General features: G+C 52.6%; 1 protein-coding gene across 3 annotated transcripts in view; it reads left to right on the top strand.

Annotated features, from left to right (window-relative positions):
* Window positions 1-20,377, top strand: part of cnpy4 (canopy FGF signaling regulator 4) — a 45,402-nt gene that overhangs the window by 13,294 nt on the left and 11,731 nt on the right. Inside the window, exons 4-6 of one of the 3 annotated variants that reach the window (XM_043683668.2) lie at window positions 952-1,074; window positions 2,630-2,747; window positions 6,432-8,425. In XM_043683668.2, coding sequence (XP_043539603.2) covers window positions 952-1,074; window positions 2,630-2,747; window positions 6,432-6,580 — 390 coding nt within the window. In that variant the 3' untranslated portion in view covers window positions 6,581-8,425. Of the gene's footprint in view, window positions 1-951; window positions 1,075-2,629; window positions 2,748-5,179; window positions 5,316-6,431; window positions 8,426-20,377 lie in introns of those variants that run through there. The other 2 variants (XM_087982972.1, XM_087982973.1) reach the window with 2 other exon arrangements.

Raw genomic sequence — 20,377 nt, 5'->3', positions numbered from 1 at the left:
CATTTGGATGGGTATATGAATAGGAAGGGTTTGGAGGGATATGGGTCAGGTGCTGGCAAATGGGACCAGATTAGGTTAGGATATCTGATCAGCATGGACGGGTTGGGCCGAAGGGTCTGTTTCCATGCTGTACATCTCTGTGACTCTATCTGCAGTCCTCTCTTTCTCCCAATAATCATGGCCATCCTTATATTCTTAATTCCAGAGTTTTATTGGATTCAACTTCCACAATTTGCCGTGGGGGTATTCGAATGTTCAGCTTTCTGAGCCCTAAGCTGCTGAAGCAATCCCTCTCACCTGTGTCTCTTGCCCCTCTGATACCCCTTCAAACCCACCTCTCTGAGCTCTTGCTCACCTATTCCCTCCCTGATGCAGAGCTGTTGGAGTGCCTCCCCCCCCACTATGCCTGTTCTAGTTCTGTTCCCTAACACCAACACGGCCCATCTCCCTCCAAACCTTGTCTTTCTCCATATGGCTTTTAAGCTGTCCCTATATCCACCACTTGCTCAAAGTTCATTACACACACACACACCACTCTATGTAAAAAAAAATGGTCAGCTCTCGTGTCTGTTTGAAATCTTTCTTCTCTCACTCTAAAAATATGGGCCCTAGTCTTGAACTCCTCCACCCTGGGGAAAAGGCACCTTATTTATACCCCTCATGATTTTATAAACCTCTATAAAGTCACCCCTGAACCTCCTGCACTCCAGTGGATAAAGTCCCGGCCAATCCAGCCTCTCCTTATAACCCAAACCTTCCATACCCGGCAACATCCTGGTAAATCTCTTCTGAGCCCTCTCCAGTTTAATCCTATCCTTCCTGTAACAGGGAGACCAGAACCAGACAGAGTGCTCCAGAGGAGGCCTCGCCAGTCAGTAGCAGGAGGAAGGTGACGGCAGGCTCTGTGCTGAGAGCCTGCAGCGTATTTAGTTCTGGTTTGTTTTCTCTCAGGGAACCAGTGAGACAATGATGACCCTGAAGAACCTGGTGAGCAAAGGAGTCAAGGTGGAGCTGGGACTCCCGTTCGAAATGTGGGATGAGCCCTCGGCTGAGGTGACGGATCTGAAAAAGCAGGTAAGCCTGGCCCCTCTGCTGGACTGCATTGTTTGTCCACCCCTCTGCGTCTGTTATCAGCAGCCGTTCACTGAAGGTGTTAGCGGAGCCTGGAGCCGCCAACTGATCTTTACGTGTGACCCTGGGCTTTCCCCCTCCCTCCCAGTGCCAGCACTCTGATCGGGGTCCTTCGCACCAGACGTAGGGGCAGAGTTAGGGACTTAGACCATAAGACATAGGAGCGGAAATGAGGCCATTCGGCCCATCGAGTCCACTCCGCCATTCAATCATGGCTGATGGGCATTTCAACTCCACTTACCCGCATTCTCCCCGTAGCCCTTAATTCCTTGTGACATCAAGAATTTATCAACTTCTGCCTTGAAGACATTTAGCGTCCCGGCCTCCACTGCACTCTGCGGCAATGAATTCCACAGGCCCACCACTCTCTGGTTGAAGAAATGTCTCCGCATTTCTGTTCTGAATTTACCCCCTCTAATTCTAAGGCTGTGTCCACGGGTCCTAGTCTCCTCGCCTAACGGAAACAATTTCCTAGCGTCCACCCTTTCCAAGCCATGTATTATCTTGTACGTTTGTATTAGATCTCCCCTTAATCTTCTAAAGTCCAATGAATACAATCCCAGGATCCTCAGCCGTTCCTCATATGTTAGACCTGCCATTCCAGGGATCATCCGTGTGAATCCCCGCTGGACACACTGCAGTGCCACACTTGACTTGGAACGTGTTTGCTGAGAGTATGCTGACGTTTCAAAAGAGGATCTGAAGAGAAGTCTGGTGTGGGGGGGACATTGGGTGCAGGCTATGTGTGGGTGGGGGGGGGTTGGTGTAGCTCCTTCATAGGGCCAGCATAGGCGCGATAGGCCAAATGGCCATTTTCTATGCTTGAATCGTTCGCCGATTCCATATGGTACTGAGTGAGATCTAGCAAGGCTTGCCAGTGGGTAATAGATGGAAAACCTCCAACCCCCCTTCGCAGCCCTCCCCCTCACTCACGCTCCCCCTCGCACCCTCCACTCCCCTCACCCTTGCTCGTGGCCCCTGCTCCCCTTTCCCTCGCCTCTCACTCACACAGGATCTACCAGCTCCTTTGGAGAGAGAGAGAGACATGAGGTAAGGTTTCGGAGCTGGGACATTTGGTCAGAATCGGGAGAAGTTGGTGGTCTTTTCTTCAGCCAAACGGGAGACGATGGCTGTGTGGGGGGGATGTTCGGGGGGGGGGGGGGGGGGGGGGTTGTCCAAGGAAATATGTGCGATCAGGTGGGAGCCGTGCTTGAGAGAGTTAGTGACCCAAACGTTCATGGAGTGAGGCAGAGCACAAGGCGAGCCCAGAGGAGGTGCGGATGGTGGGATCGATCGTGTTATGAAAGCAGAAAGGCGGGGGGGGGGGGGGGAATATCGAGAGAAGAAAGCGAGCCATCGAGAAGGGGTGGGGCAGGAAAACGAGGGCAGAGGTTTCAATCTCGAAAAAAAAAAGTTGAGCATTGCATTTATAATGGAACACTGTCCAGCGCAATTCGACCCAAGCCAGCCCAACATCTGTGGGTGTTCCTTCTCTCAGTGTGAGAAGATGCTGGAGCAGTACGAGGAGGTCGTGGAGGATTGGTACTTCCACCACCAGGACCTGGATCTGGAGCGGTTTCTCTGCATGTCCCACGTGCTGGAGACAAACAATCAAGGTTAGTCTGTGCCGCGGGGTCGGGTTTCTTCTTGGTTTTGGGTTTTTAAAGCAGCCCGTCCTTCCCTCCTCAGTTCGGGCCCCTAAATCCCTCCCTGTGAGACAGTTCCCTCAGTTCTCATCTGCGCAGGTCAGAGAGTCAGCTGCAAGTTGTAGCTGGCTCCTGCCCGTCCCACTCCAAGGATTAAACCCCTTGGCTCAGACCGCCACTAGATACCAGATCCCGCTTGAGCCCAGCGCGAAGGGTGGGAGGGAGAGGGAGACGTAGACACAGACAATCCTCAGCCCCTTCTCCGGGCAATCAATGCCCCCCCCCCCCATGTCACTTCCTTCCAGCATCTCCTCTACCTTACCCAATGTCTGCCCCTCGAAAACTCCCACAAGTCTGCCCAAAGATTGAATACAAATGTAACGATTGCTGGAACGGAGCCTGTAATCCGGCCAAGGGTTTAGCATAACCTATGGCTTTTATGCTCTGCCTCTTCCTATTCATGGAAGCAGTGTGTCCTCTGATGGTTAACGCTACTGCCTCACAGCGCCAGGGACCCAGGGTGACTGTCTGTGTGGAGTTTGTACATTCTCCCCTGTGTCTGCGGGGGAGTCCTTCGGGAGCTGCAGTTTCCTCCCAACAGTCCAAAGGATGCACAGGTTAGAGTGGATTGGCCGTGCTAAACTGTCCCATAGTGTCCAGGGATGTGCAGGTTAGGGTGGATTGGCCATGCTAAATTGTCACATAGTGCCCAGTGATGTGCAGGTTAGGGTGGATTGGCCATGCTAAATTGTCCCATAGTGCCCAGGGATGTGCAGGTTAGGGGGGATTGGCCGTGCTAAATTGTCCCATAGTGTCCAGGGATATGCAGGTTAGGGTGGATTGGCCGTGCTAAACTGTCCCATAGTGTCCAGGGATGTGCAGGTTAGGGAACCGGCCGTGCTAAATTGTCCCATAGTGCCCAGGGATGTGCAGGTTAGGGTGGATTGGCCGTGCTAAATTGTCACATAGTGCCCAGTGATGTGCAGGTTAGGGTGGATTGGCCATGCTAAATTGTCGCATAGTGCCCAGGGATGTGCAGGTTAGGGGGGATTGGCCGTGCTAAATTGTCACATAGTGCCCAGTGATGTGCAGGTTAGGGTGGATTGGCCATGCTAAATTGTCCCATAGTGCCCAGGGATGTGCAGGTTAGGGGGGATTGGCCGTGCTAAATTGTCCCATAGTGTCCAGGGATGTGCAGGTTAGGGTGGATTGGCCGTGCTAAACTGTCCCATAGTGTCCAGGGATGTGCAGGTTAGGGAACCGGCCGTGCTAAATTGTCCCATAGTGCCCAGGGATGTGCAGGTTAGGGTGGACTGGCCGTGCTAAACTGTCCCATAGTGCCCAGGGATGTGCTGGTTAGGGTGGATTGGCCGTGCTAAACTGTCCCATAGTGCCCAGGGATGTGCAGGTTAGGGTGGATTGGCCGTGCTAAATTGTCCCATAGTGCCAGGGATGTGCAGGTTAGGGAACCGGCCGTGCTAAATTGTCCCATAGTGCCCAGGGATGTGCAGGTTAGGGTGGATTGGCCATGCTAAACTGTCCCATAGTGCCCAGGGATGTGCAGGTTAGGGTGGATTGGCCGTGCTAAACTGTCCCATAGTGCCCAGGGATGTGCAGGTTAGGGTGGATTGGCCGTGCTAAACTGTCCCATAGTGCCCAGGGATGTGCAGGTTAGGGTGGATTGGCCGTGCTAAACTGTCCCATAGTGCCCAGGGATGTGCAGGTTAGGGAACCCGCCGTGCTAAATTGTCCCATAGTGCCCAGGGATGTGCAGGTTAGGGGGGATTGGCCGTGCTAAATTGTCCCATAGTGCCCAGGGATGTGCAGGTTAGGGGGGATTGGTTGTGCTAAATTGTCCCATAGTGCCCAGGGATGTGCAGGTTAGGGAGGATTGGCCGTGCTAAATTGCCCCATAGTGCTCAGGGATGTGCAGGTTAGCGTGGATTGGCCGTGCTAAATTGTCCCATAGTGCCCAGGGATGTGAGGGTTCGGGTGGATTGGCCGTGCTAAATTGTCCCATAGTGCCCAGGGATGTGCAGGTTAGGGGGGATTGGCCGTGCTAAATTGTCCCATAGTGTCCAGGGATGTGAGGGTTAGGTGCATTAGTCAGAGATAAATGTAGAGTAATAGGGTAGGAGAATGGGTTTGGGTGGGTTACTCTTTGGAGTGTCATTGTGGACTTGTTGGGTCAAATGGCCTGTTTCCACACTGTAGGGACTCTCTGTATTGGTAACCTTCAATTGATGGTGCTTCCAACCCTCCTGGGAAGCGTTTAATTGAGACCGCCGTTCTTGTGATTGTGTGGGAGAGATGGTGCCATTATTATAACAACTGTGTCTGTTTTGATTTTTTTAAAAAACGATACCAATCCCTTTTCTCCCCATCAATACCTCCTTCCATAGTAAAGGAAAGTGCTCTCGATTACTGTGACTCTCCCCGCACACTTGTCAGGTTTACACAAATCCCAGTTTAAAAAGTTATCTTGTAAAGTTGGAAGTCCCACTCCCCAGGCTCCCTTTCTTGCCCTGGACTGCCCAGCAGTTACAAGATTCACGGCTAGGACGCTGTTGGGAGCAATCCCGCCACCCCAGAAGACACTTCATCAGAGACTTTAAAGTAATTTATTTTACAATGCAATGAAGAAGAAACAACTAGAATATTAGAAAGAACTGAGATCTGAAACGGAAATAGAGATGCTGGAAAAACTCAGCAGGTCTGTGGGAGGAAAGCAGAGTTAAAGTTTCGAGTCCAGTGATCCTTCAGAGTTGGGACGTGATGTTGAGGTTGTACAGGACATTGGTGAGGCCTCTTCTGGAGAACTGTATCCAGTTCTGGTCGCCCTGTTATAGGGAGGAGATTATTAAACTGGAGAGGGCTCAGAAGAGATTTCCCAGGGAATGGAGGGTTTGGGTTACACGGAGAGGCTGGATAGGCTGGGACTTTCTTCACCGGAGAGTTGGAGGTTGGTGGGGGTGACCCTAGAGAGGGTTAATGGTAGCTGTCTTCCCTAGGGTGGGGGGCTTCAAGACGAGGGGGGACATTTTCAAGGTGAGCGGAGAGAGATTTTAAAGGGACGTGGGGCAACCTTTTACACAGAGTGTAAAAGTGTCTCTGTGTGTCTGTGTGTGAAATGACCTTCCTGAGGAAGTGGTGGATGAGGGGACAGTTATACACCATTTAAAAGACACTTGGATAAGTTCATGAATAGGAAAGGTTTGGAGGGATACGGGCCAGGAGCAGGCAGCTGGCACTAGTTTAGTTTGGGATTGTGGTTAGCACAGACTGGTTGGGCTGAAGGGTCTGTTTCCATGCTGGATGACTCTACAGCTGGACTCAAAACGTTAAGTCCGCTTTCTCTCCGCACGTGCTGCCAGACCTGCTGAGTTTCTCCAGCAATTTGTTTCTTACCGAAAAGGCTCTTTGAGCAGGTGGAGGGGGGAAACGTGCACTTGCAGTCACACGGTTAAAACTTCCAGGAAGCTGTCAGCCTGTAGGCGGCAGCTCTTCCCCACCCCACCCCCCCCCCCCCACCCCCAATACACACACAGACACACACACACACACTTTCTGTGACGCTGAGGTCTCGTATCCCCCACTGTCTGCCGTAACCGTTCCCCCACTTGACCGTCCCCATCTCTCCCTCCCGGTCTGCAGAGTGCCTGACCGAAGTGTGGAAAGGCCGCAAGGGCGACACAGCCGAGAGCCAGGAGGAGGAGGAGCAGGGGGCGCAGGCAGATGGCAAACCCGGAGAAGGAGACAGGTCGGAGGGTGACGAGACCCGTCATGACGCTGCTGAACTCTGACCTCGCGCGGTGTTGCTCATCCCTCCCGGACCCCGTCTGGAATTGGGAAAAGTGTGCCTGTGCCAAACTGGACTATGGTAATCGGAAAGGCTATCAGTTTTATACTCGGCAGTCTCCCAGGGTGTGGAAGCAAGGCGTGGCTTTGAACCCTGACTCTCGGGCCTACAGAAGGTCGAGTATGTTCTGTCTCTTTATAGGTCACAACAGGACACTAGTCTAGAACGGATCAGATTTTAAACTTGCTACGTAACCCATCTTTCTAATACTTAAACACCATGCACGCTCCTTTTTATGGGGGACCCTGTCCTTTCCTCCTCCCTGGTAATACAGGTTAGGGTCTCTCCAATCTGGTGTGGAGTTTGAGAAGCTGCTAAAGATGCTATAGCGTCCATTTTAATTCTGGCAGCTTGGATTTCCTCACGCTCCCAGGTTGCTGAACCAACTCCTGCTGGGTGTATCGATCCGCGAGGAGACCTGCACCAAATTCCCTCCTGGTTTCCTGCTACCCCAGACCATGCAGAGCCTCCGTTCCGTGACATGGGCGGGCTCTGAGACCAACTGTACTGTGGGACCAAGCTGATAAACCTCACTCTGCTGGCCTTAACAAAAATCAGACAGCCTCTGTGAGCAGAAAGCCAAGTCCACGTTTGGAGTCCGGCGACTCCACCCCCCCCCCCCCCCTCACTTGGGAATGGAGTGAAGAGTAGCTGCTGTTGACGGAACTTGCGATACAACCTCTTTCCATCGATTCTTGCATGAGTGTGGTTTGAAAGGCCAGTATCTGTTGCTGTCCTTCATTTCTATGTCGCTCTGCGTCTGGAGTCATCGTCCCTGAGACTCACTTTCAAATCTCGAAAGGGAATTGTGTGGGAAGAGCGGTTGGGGTGGTTGGATTTGAACCTGAGAGGGAATCCTCAACAAGTGTGCAGCTCAGTGGTTCAGTGGTTAGTACTGCTGCCTCATGGCACCAGGGCACAGGTGCGATTCCTGTCTCGGGTGACTCTGTGTGGAGTTTGCACATTCTCCCGGTGTCTGCATGCGTTTCCTCCGGGTGCTCCAGTTTCCTCCCACAGTCCAAAGATGTGCAGGTTAGATGAACCAGCCGTGCTAAACTGTCCCATAGTGCCCAGGGATGTGCAGGTTAGGGTGGATTGGCAGTGCTAAATTGTCCCATAGTGCCCAGGGATGTGCAGGTTAGGGTGGATTGGCAGTGCTAAATTGTCCCATAGTGCCCAGGGACGTGCAGGTTAGGGTGGATTGGCCGTGCTAAATTGTCCCATAGTGTCCAGGGATGTGCAGGTTAGGGTGGATTGGCCATGCTAAATTGTCCCACAGTGTCCAGGGATGTGCAGGTTAGGGTGGATTGGCCGTGCTAAATTGTCCCAGAGTGACCGGGGATGTGCAGGTTAGGGTGGATTGGCCGTGTTAAATTGTCCCATAGTGTCCAGGGATGTGCAGGTGAGGGTGGATTGGCCGTGTTAAATTGTCCCATAGTGTCCAGGGATGTGCAGGTTAGGGTGGATTGGCCGTGCTAAATTGTCCCATAGTGCCCAGGGATGTGCAGGTCAGGGTGGATTGGCCGTGTTAAATTGTCCCATAGTGCCCAGGGATGTGCAGGTTAGGGTGGATTGGCCGTGCTAAATTGTCCCATAGTGCCCAGGGATGTGCAGGTCAGGGTGGATTGGCCGTGTTAAATTGTCCCATAGTGCCCAGGGATGTGCAGGTTAGGGTGGATTGGCCGTGCTAAATTGTCCCATAGTGCCCAGGGATGTGCAGGTTAGGGTGGATTGGCCGTGCTAAATTGTCCCATAGTGCCCAGGGAAGTGCAGGTTAGGGTGGATTGGCCGTGTTAAATTGTCCCATAGTGTCCAGGGATGTGCAGGTTAGGGTGGATTGGCTGTGCTAAATTGTCCCATAGTGCCCAGGGATGTGCAGGTCAGGGTGGATTGGCCGTGTTAAATTGTCCCATAGTGCCCAGGGATGTGCAGGTTAGGGTGGATTGGCCGTGTTAAATTGTCCCATAGTGCCCAGGGATGTGCAGGTCAGGGTGGATTGGCCGTGTTAAATTGTCCCATAGTGCCCAGGGATGTGCAGGTCAGGGTGGATTGGCCGTGTTAAATTGTCCCATAGTGCCCAGGGATGTGCAGGTTAGGGTGGATTGGCCGTGCTAAATTGTCCCATAGTGCCCAGGGATGTGCAGGTCAGGGTGGATTGGCCGTGTTAAATTGTCCCATAGTGCCCAGGGATGTGCAGGTTAGGGTGGATTGGCCGTGCTAAATTGTCCCATAGTGCCCAGGGATGTGCAGGTTAGGGTGGATTGGCCGTGCTAAATTGTCCCATAGTGCCCAGGGAAGTGCAGGTTAGGGTGGATTGGCCGTGTTAAATTGTCCCATAGTGTCCAGGGATGTGCAGGTTAGGGTGGATTGGCTGTGCTAAATTGTCCCATAGTGCCCAGGGATGTGCAGGTCAGGGTGGATTGGCCGTGTTAAATTGTCCCATAGTGCCCAGGGATGTGCAGGTTAGGGTGGATTGGCCGTGTTAAATTGTCCCATAGTGCCCAGGGATGTGCAGGTCAGGGTGGATTGGCCGTGTTAAATTGTCCCATAGTGCCCAGGGAAGTGCAGGTTAGGGTGGATTGGCCGTGTTAAATTGTCCCATAGTGTCCAGGGATGTGCAGGTTAGGGTGGATTGGCCGTGCTAAATTGTCCCATAGTGCCCAGGGAAGTGCAGGTTAGGGTGGATTGGCCGTGTTAAATTGTCCCATAGTGTCCAGGGATGTGCAGGTTAGGGAACCGGCCGTGCTAAATTGTCCCATAGTGCCCAGGGATGTGCAGGTTAGGGTGGACTGGCCGTGCTAAATTGTCCCATAGTGCCCAGGGATGTGCAGGTTAGGGTGGATTGGCCGTGCTAAATTGTCCCATAGTGCCCAGGGATGTGCAGGTTAGGGGGGATTGGCCGTGCTAAATTGTCCCATAGTGCCCAGGGAAGTGCAGGTTAGGGTGGATTGGCCGTGCTAAATTGTCCCATAGTGTCCAGGGATGTGCAGGTTAGGGTGGATTGGCCGTGCTAAACTGTCCCATAGTGCCCAGGGATGTGCAGGTTAGGGTGGATTGGCCGTGCTAAACTGTCCCATAGTGCCCAGGGATGTGCAGGTTAGGGTGGATTGGCCGTGCTAAATTGTCCCATAGTGCCCAGGGATGTGCAGGTTAGGGTGGATTGGCCGTGCTAAATTGTCCCATAGTGTCCAGGGATGTGCAGGTTAGGGTGGATTGGCCGTGCTAAACTGTCCCATAGTGCCCAGGGATGTGCAGGTTAGGGTGGATTGGCCGTGCTAAATTGTCCCATAGTGCCCTGGGATGTGCAGGTTAGGGTGGATTGGCCGTGCTAAATTGTCCCATAGTGCCCAGGGATGTGCAGGTTAGGGTGGATTGGCCGTGCAAAACTGTCCCATAGTCCCCAGGGATGTGCAGGTTAGAGTGGATTGGCCGTGCTAAATTGTCCCATAGTGCCCAGGGATGTGCAGGTTAGGGTGGATTGGCCGTGCTAAATTGTCCCATAGTGCCCAGGGATGTGCAGGTTAGGGAACCGGCCGTGCTAAATTGTCCCATAGTGCCCAGGGATGTGCAGATTAGGGTGGATTGGCCTTGCTAAATTGTCCCATAGTGCCAGGGATGTGCAGGTTAGGGAACCGGCCGTGCTAAATTGTCCCATAGTGCCCAGGGATGTGCAGGTTAGGGTGGATTGACCATGCTAAACTGTCCCATAGTGCCCAGGGCTGTGCAGGTTAGGGTGGATTGGCCGTGCTAAACTGTCCCATAGTGCCCAGGGATGTGCAGGTTAGGGTGGATTGGCCGTGCTAAACTGTCCCATAGTGCCCAGGGATGTGCAGGTTAGGGTGGATTGGCCATGCTAAACTGTCCCATAGTGCCCAGGGATGTGCAGGTTAGGGAACCCGCCGTGCTAAATTGTCCCATAGTGCCCAGGGATGTGCAGGTTAGGGGGGATTGGCCGTGCTAAATTGCCCCATAGTGCCCAGGGATGTGCAGGTTAGGGGGGATTGGTTGTGCTAAATTGTCCCATAGTGCCCAGGGATGTGCAGGTTAGGGAGGATTGGCCGTGCTAAATTGCCCCATAGTGCTCAGGGATGTGCAGGTTAGGGTGGATTGGCCGTGCTAAACTGTCCCATAGTGCCCAGGGTTGTGCAGGTTAGGGGGGATTGGCCGTGCTAAATTGCCCCATAGTGCCCAGGGATGTGCAGGTTAGGGTAATTGGCCGTGCTAAATTGTCCCATAGTGCCCAGGGATGTGCAGGTTAGGGGGGATTGGCCGTGCTAAATTGTCCCATAGTGCCCAGCGATGTGCAGGTTAGGGGGGATTGGCCGTGCTAAATTGCCCCATAGTGCCCAGGGATGTGCAGGTTAGGGGGGATTGGCCGTGCTAAATTGTCCCATAGTGCCCAGGGATGTGCAGGTTAGGGGGGATTGGCCGTGCTAAATTGTCCCATAGTGCCCAGGGATGTGCAGGTTAGGGTGGATTGGCCGTGCTAAATTGTCCCATAGTGCCCGGGGATGTGCAGGTTAGGGTGGATTGGCCATGCTAAATTGTCCCATAGTGCCCAGGGATGTGAGGGTTCGGGTGGATTGGCCGTGCTAAATTGTCCCATAGTGCCCAGGGATGTGCAGGTTAGGGTGGATTGGCCGTGCTAAATTGTCCCATAGTGCCCAGGGATGTGCAGGTTAGGGGGGATTGGCCGTGCTAAATTGTCCCATAGTGCCCAGGGATGTGCAGGTTAGGGTGGATTGGCCGTGCTAAATTGTCCCATAGTGTCCAGGGATGTGCAGGTTAGGGGGGATTGGCCGTGCTAAATTGTCCCATAGTGTCCAGGGATGTGCAGGTTAGGGGGGATTGGCCGTGCTAAATTGTCCCATAGTGTCCAGGGATGTGCAGGTTAGGGGGGATTGGCCGTGCTAAATTGTCCCATAGTGCCCAGGGATGGGCAGGTTAGGGGGGATTGGCCGTGCTAAATTGTCCCATAGTGCCCAGGGATGTGAGGGTTAGGTGCATTAGTCAGAGATAAATGTAGAGTAATAGGGTAGGAGAATGGGTTTGGGTGGGTTACTCTTTGGAGGGTCGGTGTGGATTTGTTGGGTCAAATGGCCTGTTTCCACACTGTAGGGACTCTCTGTATTGGTAACCTTCGATTGATGGTGCTTCCAACCCTCCTGGGAAGCGTTTAATTGAGACCGCCGTTCTTGTGATTGTGTGGGAGAGATGGTGCCATTATTATAACAACTGTGTCTGTTTTGATTTTTTTTAAAAACTATACCAATCCCTTTTCTCCCCATCAATACCTCCTTCCATAGTAAAGGAAAGTGCTCTCGATTACTGTGACTCTCCCCGCACACTTGTCAGGTTTACACAAATCCCAGTTTAAAAAGTTATCTTGTAAAGTTGGAAGTCCCACTCCCCAGGCTCCCTGTCTTGCCCTGGACTGCCCAGCAGTTACAAGATTCACGGCTAGGACGCTGTTGGGAGCAATCCCGCCACCCCAGAAGACACTTCATCAGAGACTTTAAAGTAATTTATTTTACAATGCAATGAAGAAGAAACGACTAGAATATTAGAAAGAACTGAGATCTGAAACGGAAATAGAGATGCTGGAAAAACTCAGCAGGTCTGTGGGAGGAAAGCAGAGTTAAAGTTTCGAGTCCAGTGATCCTTCAGAGTTGGGACGTGATGTTGAGGTTGTACAGGACATTGGTGAGGCCTCTTCTGGAGAACTGTATCCAGTTCTGGTCGCCCTGTTATAGGGAGGAGATTATTAAACTGGAGAGGGCTCAGAAGAGATTTCCCAGGGAATGGAGGGTTTGGGTTACACGGAGAGGCTGGATAGGCTGGGACTTTCTTCACCGGAGAGTTGGAGGTTGGTGGGGGTGACCCTAGAGAGGGTTAATGGTAGCTGTCTTCCCTAGGGTGGGGGGCTTCAAGACGAGGGGGGACATTTTCAAGGTGAGCGGAGAGAGATTTTAAAGGGACGTGGGGCAACCTTTTACACAGAGTGTAAAAGTGTCTCTGTGTGTCTGTGTGTGAAATGACCTTCCTGAGGAAGTGGTGGATGAGGGGACAGTTATACACCATTTAAAAGACACTTGGATAAGTTCATGAATAGGAAAGGTTTGGAGGGATACGGGCCAGGAGCAGGCAGCTAGCACTAGTTTAGTTTGGGATTGTGGTTAGCACAGACTGGTTGGGCTGAAGGGTCTGTTTCCATGCTGGATGACTCTACAGCTGGACTCAAAACGTTAAGTCCGCTTTCTCTCCCCACATGCTGCCAGACCTGCTGAGTTTCTCCAGCAATTTGTTTCTTACCGAAAAGGCTCTTTGAGCAGGTGAAGGGGGGAAACGTGCACTTGCAGTCACACGGTTAAAACTTCCAGGAAGCTGTCAGCCTGTAGGCGGCAGCTCTTCCCCACCCCACCCCCCCCCCCCCCCACCCCCAATACACACACAGACACACACACACACACTTTCTGTGACGCTGAGGTCTCGTATCCCCCACTGTCTGCCGTAACCGTTCCCCCACTTGACCGTCCCCATCTCTCCCTCCCGGTCTGCAGAGTGCCTGACCGAAGTGTGGAAAGGCCGCAAGGGCGACACAGCCGAGAGCCAGGAGGAGGAGGAGCAGGGGGCGCAGGCAGATGGCAAACCCGGAGAAGGAGACAGGTCGGAGGGTGACGAGACCCGTCATGACGCTGCTGAACTCTGACCTCGCGCGGTGTTGCTCATCCCTCCCGGACCCCGTCTGGAATTGGGAAAAGTGTGCCTGTGCCAAACTGGACTATGGTAATCGGAAAGGCTATCAGTTTTATACTCGGCAGTCTCCCAGGGTGTGGAAGCAAGGCGTGGCTTTGAACCCTGACTCTCGGGCCTACAGAAGGTCGAGTATGTTCTGTCTCTTTATAGGTCACAACAGGACACTAGTCTAGAACGGATCAGATTTTAAACTTGCTACGTAACCCATCTTTCTAATACTTAAACACCATGCACGCTCCTTTTTATGGGGGACCCTGTCCTTTCCTCCTCCCTGGTAATACAGGTTAGGGTCTCTCCAATCTGGTGTGGAGTTTGAGAAGCTGCTAAAGATGCTATAGCGTCCATTTTAATTCTGGCAGCTTGGATTTCCTCACGCTCCCAGGTTGCTGAACCAACTCCTGCTGGGTGTATCGATCCGCGAGGAGACCTGCACCAAATTCCCTCCTGGTTTCCTGCTACCCCAGACCATGCAGAGCCTCCGTTCCGTGACATGGGCGGGCTCTGAGACCAACTGTACTGTGGGACCAAGCTGATAAACCTCACTCTGCTGGCCTTAACAAAAATCAGACAGCCTCTGTGAGCAGAAAGCCAAGTCCACGTTTGGAGTCCGGCGACTCCACCCCCCCCCCCCCCCCCCCTCACTTGGGAATGGAGTGAAGAGTAGCTGCTGTTGACGGAACTTGCGATACAACCTCTTTCCATCGATTCTTGCATGAGTGTGGTTTGAAAGGCCAGTATCTGTTGCTGTCCTTCATTTCTATGTCGCTCTGCGTCTGGAGTCATCGTCCCTGAGACTCACTTTCAAATCTCGAAAGGGAATTGTGTGGGAAGAGCGGTTGGGGTGGTTGGATTTGAACCTGAGAGGGAATCCTCAACAAGTGTGCAGCTCAGTGGTTCAGTGGTTAGTACTGCTGCCTCATGGCACCAGGGCACAGGTGCGATTCCTGTCTCGGGTGACTCTGTGTGGAGTTTGCACATTCTCCCGGTGTCTGCATGCGTTTCCTCCGGGTGCTCCAGTTTCCTCCCACAGTCCAAAGATGTGCAGGTTAGATGAACCAGCCGTGCTAAACTGTCCCATAGTGCCCAGGGATGTGCAGGTTAGGGTGGATTGGCAGTGCTAAATTGTCCCATAGTGCCCAGGGATGTGCAGGTTAGGGTGGATTGGCAGTGCTAAATTGTCCCATAGTGCCCAGGGACGTGCAGGTTAGGGTGGATTGGCCGTGCTAAATTGTCCCATAGTGTCCAGGGATGTGCAGGTTAGGGTGGATTGGCCATGCTAAATTGTCCCACAGTGTCCAGGGATGTGCAGGTTAGGGTGGATTGGCCGTGCTAAATTGTCCCAGAGTGACCGGGGATGTGCAGGTTAGGGTGGATTGGCCGTGTTAAATTGTCCCATAGTGTCCAGGGATGTGCAGGTGAGGGTGGATTGGCCGTGTTAAATTGTCCCATAGTGTCCAGGGATGTGCAGGTTAGGGTGGATTGGCCGTGCTAAATTGTCCCATAGTGCCCAGGGATGTGCAGGTCAGGGTGGATTGGCCGTGTTAAATTGTCCCATAGTGCCCAGGGATGTGCAGGTTAGGGTGGATTGGCCGTGCTAAATTGTCCCATAGTGCCCAGGGATGTGCAGGTCAGGGTGGATTGGCCGTGTTAAATTGTCCCATAGTGCCCAGGGATGTGCAGGTTAGGGTGGATTGGCCGTGCTAAATTGTCCCATAGTGCCCAGGGATGTGCAGGTTAGGGTGGATTGGCCGTGCTAAATTGTCCCATAGTGCCCAGGGAAGTGCAGGTTAGGGTGGATTGGCCGTGTTAAATTGTCCCATAGTGTCCAGGGATGTGCAGGTTAGGGTGGATTGGCCGTGCTAAATTGTCCCATAGTGCCCAGGGATGTGCAGGTCAGGGTGGATTGGCCGTGTTAAATTGTCCCATAGTGCCCAGGGATGTGCAGGTTAGGGTGGATTGGCCGTGTTAAATTGTCCCATAGTGCCCAGGGATGTGCAGGTCAGGGTGGATTGGCCGTGTTAAATTGTCCCATAGTGCCCAGGGAAGTGCAGGTTAGGGTGGATTGGCCGTGTTAAATTGTCCCATAGTGTCCAGGGATGTGCAGGTTAGGGTGGATTGGCCGTGCTAAATTGTCCCATAGTGCCCAGGGATGTGCAGGTTAGGGTGGATTGGCAGTGCTAAATTGTCCCATAGTGCCCAGGGACGTGCAGGTTAGGGTGGATTGGCCGTGCTAAATTGTCCCATAGTGTCCAGGGATGTGCAGGTTAGGGTGGATTGGCCATGCTAAATTGTCCCACAGTGTCCAGGGATGTGCAGGTTAGGGTGGATTGGCCGTGCTAAATTGTCCCAGAGTGACCGGGGATGTGCAGGTTAGGGTGGATTGGCCGTGTTAAATTGTCCCATAGTGTCCAGGGATGTGCAGGTGAGGGTGGATTGGCCGTGTTAAATTGTCCCATAGTGTCCAGGGATGTGCAGGTTAGGGTGGATTGGCCGTGCTAAATTGTCCCATAGTGCCCAGGGATGTGCAGGTCAGGGTGGATTGGCCGTGTTAAATTGTCCCATAGTGCCCAGGGATGTGCAGGTTAGGGTGGATTGGCCGTGCTAAATTGTCCCATAGTGCCCAGGGATGTGCAGGTCAGGGTGGATTGGCCGTGTTAAATTGTCCCATAGTGCCCAGGGATGTGCAGGTTAGGGTGGATTGGCCGTGCTAAATTGTCCCATAGTGCCCAGGGATGTGCAGGTTAGGGTGGATTGGCCGTGCTAAATTGTCCCATAGTGCCCAGGGAAGTGCAGGTTAGGGTGGATTGGCCGTGTTAAATTGTCCCATAGTGTCCAGGGATGTGCAGGTTAGGGTGGATTGGCCGTGCTAAATTGTCCCATAGTGCCCAGGGATGTGCAGGTCAGGGTGGATTGGCCGTGTTAAATTGTCCCATAGTGCCCAGGGATGTGCAGGTTAGGGTGGATTGGCCGTGTTAAATTGTCCCATAGTGCCCAGGGATGTGCAGGTCAGGGTGGATTGGCCGTGTTAAATTGTCCCATAGTGCCCAGGGAAGTGCAGGTTAGGGTGGATTGGCCGTGTTAAATTGTCCCATAGTGTCCAGGGATGTGCAGGTTAGGGTGGATTGGCCGTGCTAAATTGTCCCATAGTGCCCAGGGAAGTGCAGGTTAGGGTGGATTGGCCGTGTTAAATTGTCCCATAGTGTCCAGGGATGTGCAGGTTAGGGTGGATTGGCCGTGCTAAATTGTCCCATAGTGCCCAGGGATGTGCAGGTCAGGGTGGATTGGCCGTGTTAAATTGTCCCATAGTGCCCAGGGATGTGCAGGTTAGGGTGGATTGGCCGTGCTAAATTGTCCCATAGTGCCCAGGGATGTGCAGGTTAGGGTGGATTTGCCGTGCTAAATTGTCCCATAGTGTCCAGGGATGTGCAGGTTAGGGTGGATTTGCCGTGCTAAATTGTCCCATAGTGCCCAGGGATGTGCGGGGATAGGGAGGGTGGGGTCTCGTTGGGATGCTTGTTGGTGTTTACTCAGTGGGCCAAATAGCCTGCTTCCACTGAGTCAGGATTCTGTGGTTAATTCTCTGATTAAACTTCTAATCAGCAGGATGTCTGTCTGCCCGCACTCATCGAACCCGTTGCGGTTTTCGGTCAGATAACAGGAGCTCAGTCCTAAATCCCCATTTTCAATTGAACTTCATTTTCCGAATTAGCAGCCAGCACGCCCCCTCTGTTGGGAAGGCGGTGGAGAGTGGCTGCTGTTGACACAACTTGCAAATTAACCATTTTTCTCCAAAGATTCCTCCATGGGTGTGGTTGGAAAGGCCAGCATCTGTTGCCTGTCCGTCATTTCCATGTCGCTGTGGGGCCTGGAGTCATGTGTAGGCTAGAAGCGGTAAAAGGTGGCAGTGTTCATTCCCCTGTAGGACCTAACGGAACAAGGTGAGAATCGCTGATGGTTGTCGTGCGGTCACTGTCCCTGAGACTCACTTTCAATTCCCAAAAGGGAATGGTGTGGGAGGAGGGGATGTGGGTGGGAGGGGGAGTTGGATTTGAACCTGAGAGGTTTAGCCCAGGGTTTCTCTGTGTCGCCCCCCCCCCCTTGCTGGGCTGTGGGCCTGACTCATTTCTCCTTAGCTGTAACGCATCACTCAAGAGCGAGTGTGTTACTTTCTGACTGGCTGTATTCAAGTGGCAACCACCACCGAATGGAGCAGTCCACAAAGTGCGATGGGCAAGGAAACTTTCACAAACAGCACTGTGAAGAGGATTGGACTGGATTGACCAAAAACCCCCAGCCGAGTCTGTAAAGGGCTGGGAGAGAAGAGTGTGCAGTTTCCTGTCCTACTGATAACATCGATGTCAGACCACAGCTGGTTTATCTTCTCTCCGGTGAAATGATACAGTTGTTAAGAAGCTCTGTAGTGTTGCTGAAGGATCATGCGTTAGGAATCGGCCTTTTTCAACTTGCAATTGTAGCTGCTGGTCAACTTAGTCATACAGCACAGAAACAGACCCTTCTGGCCAACTCGTCCATGCTGACCAGATATCCTAAATTAATCCAGTCCCAGTTGCCAGCATTTGACCCAATTGTGAGGAATGAGCACCTTTTTAATTCTCTCACGGGATGTGAGCGTCACTGGCCGGGCCCATGATTTATTACCCGTTCCTAGTTGCCCCCTTGAGAAGGTGGGGGGTGAGCTGCCTTCTTGAACCGCTGTAGTCCACCTGCTGTGGGTTGACCCACAATGTCAGGATTCTGATCCAGAGACATGGAAAGAGCGGCCGATATATTTCCGAGTCAGGGCGGTGAGTGGCGCAGAGGGGAACTTGCAGCGGGGTGACGTTCCTGTGTATCTGCTGCCCTCGTCCCTCTCGATGGAAGCGGCCGTGGGTTTAGAAGGTGCTGCCTGAGGATCTTTGGTGAATGGCATCTTGTAGATGGTACACACTGCTGTTACTGAGCGCTGGTGGGGGAGGGAGGGGGATATGATGTCAATCAAGCGGGGGTTGCTTTGTCCCTGGATGGTGTCGAGCTTCTCCCATCCAGGGGCAAGTGGGGAGTATTCCCTCACTGACTTATACCTTCTTGATGGTGGGGGGATTCAGGTGGGTAGTTACTCGCTGCAGGATTCCCAGTCTCTGACCATCAAGACAAGTTGCTCCTAGTCTCTGTCAGCAGCCCTTTTGTCTTTGCGTTTTTATGATTTTACCAAGTTGTACCATTTGACGTTGGCTGAGTGTTGAGATTAATGAACGTAGCAGTCAGCTGCATTGCAGCAGGGTTTGTCTGTTAACTTCAATGAGGAGAAAGTGAGGTCTGCAGATGCTGGAGATCAGAGCTGGAAATGTGTTGCTGGAAAAGCGCAGCAGGTCACGCAGCATCCAGGGGACAGGAGAATCGACGTTTCGGGCATAAGCCCTTCTTCAGGAAGAAGGGCTTATGCCCGAAACGTCGATTCTCCTGTTCCCTGGATGCTGCCTGACCTGCTGCGCTTTTCCAGCAACACATTTCCAGCTGTTAACTTCAATGTCAGCTATCCCAGGTGGCTTAGCCTGTTGGGCACTCGCTCAAAAAACAAAAATCTCTTTTTGGAAATGTCTTCAGGATTAGGGAGAAAGGGTTGCTCCGCCATCACTGACTCTACCTTTTGGGGAGATAGGGGAGAAAGATACTTAAATCTCCCTCCTCTCAGTCCATCCACACAACAGAAGCAGCGTTAGCTTGTTCAACCCCCTTGAGCCTGCTCTTTGGTTCAGTAAGAGCCACGTCTGATCTGAATGTGGCCGTGACCTCGCTTTGCTGCCTTGGCCCTGTCATAACCACACGCTGACACTCGTTAACCCAACATCTCTCTAACATAGCCGTGAGCCTATTCACTGAGCCATCCTCCACTGCTCTCTGGGAGAGAGAGAATTCCAAACGCTAATGACCCTCTGAGGGGCAAAGTTCCTCCTCCTCCTCTCGGTCTTAAATAGAAGGCCCAGTTCTCCGTCACTTCCCCCGGCCGGAGTTGCCCCCCCCACTCCACTGCCGCCATCACCCTGTCAAACCCACTCAGTGTCTCGGTGTTTCAGGAAGATCACTCCCCTCATATTGCTAAAGCTCCAATGAGTCCATCTGCCAGACTTCTCCTCCGAAGGTGAGCCAACCCCTTCGCCTCCAAGTCGACTGGTTGAGCCTGTCTCTGACGGGAGAGACAACACCCCTCTGACCCTGCTCTGTCCGAATCCCTGGTCAGCCAGGAGCAGGAAGACACAATTGCACTGTTCCATTCTAGCAATTGGAATGCATTTGTGGAAAGACTGCTCTCCCCTGACATACCTCATTTGCCCAGGCTTTTTATTAAGGACAAAGAAAATTTACAGCCCAGGAACAGCCCTCCAAGCCTGAACTGATCCAAATCCACTGTCTAAACCTATCGCCCAATTCCTAAGGATCTGTATCCCTCCGCTCCCCACCTACTCATGCATCTGTCCAGACGCACCTTAAATGAATCTACCTTGCCTGCCTCTACCAACTCTGCTGGCAACGCCTTCCAGGCACCTACCACCCTCTGTGTAAAATACTTTCCGCGTGTATCCCCCCTTAAACTTCTATCCTCTCACCTTGAACACGTGACCTCTCGTTATTGAATCCCTCACCCTGGGAAAAAGCTTGTCTCTATCCACCCTGTCTATACCCTTCATGATTTTGTAAACCTCAATCAGGTCCCCCCCCCCCCCCCCCCCCCAATCTCCTTTATTTCTAATGAAATTAACCCTAACCTACTCAACCCTTCTTCATAGCTAGCACCTTCCACACCAGGCAACATCCTCGCAAACCTTCTCTGCACCCTCTCCAAAGCGCCCATATCCTTTTGGTAATGTGGTGAACAGGATTGTACACAGTATTCTAAACACGGCCGAACCAATGTCTTGTACAATTTTAACATGACCTGCCAGCTCTTGTACTCAATACCCCGTCCAATGAAGGCTAGCATACTATA

Source organism: Chiloscyllium plagiosum, unplaced genomic scaffold (genome assembly GCF_037043375.1).
Source record: "Chiloscyllium plagiosum isolate Xiang-an unplaced genomic scaffold, Cpla_swu_hap1 HiC_scaffold_44, whole genome shotgun sequence".
Lineage (NCBI taxonomy): Eukaryota > Metazoa > Chordata > Chondrichthyes > Orectolobiformes > Hemiscylliidae > Chiloscyllium > Chiloscyllium plagiosum.
This window is presented reverse-complemented; position numbering and strand designations above follow the sequence as displayed.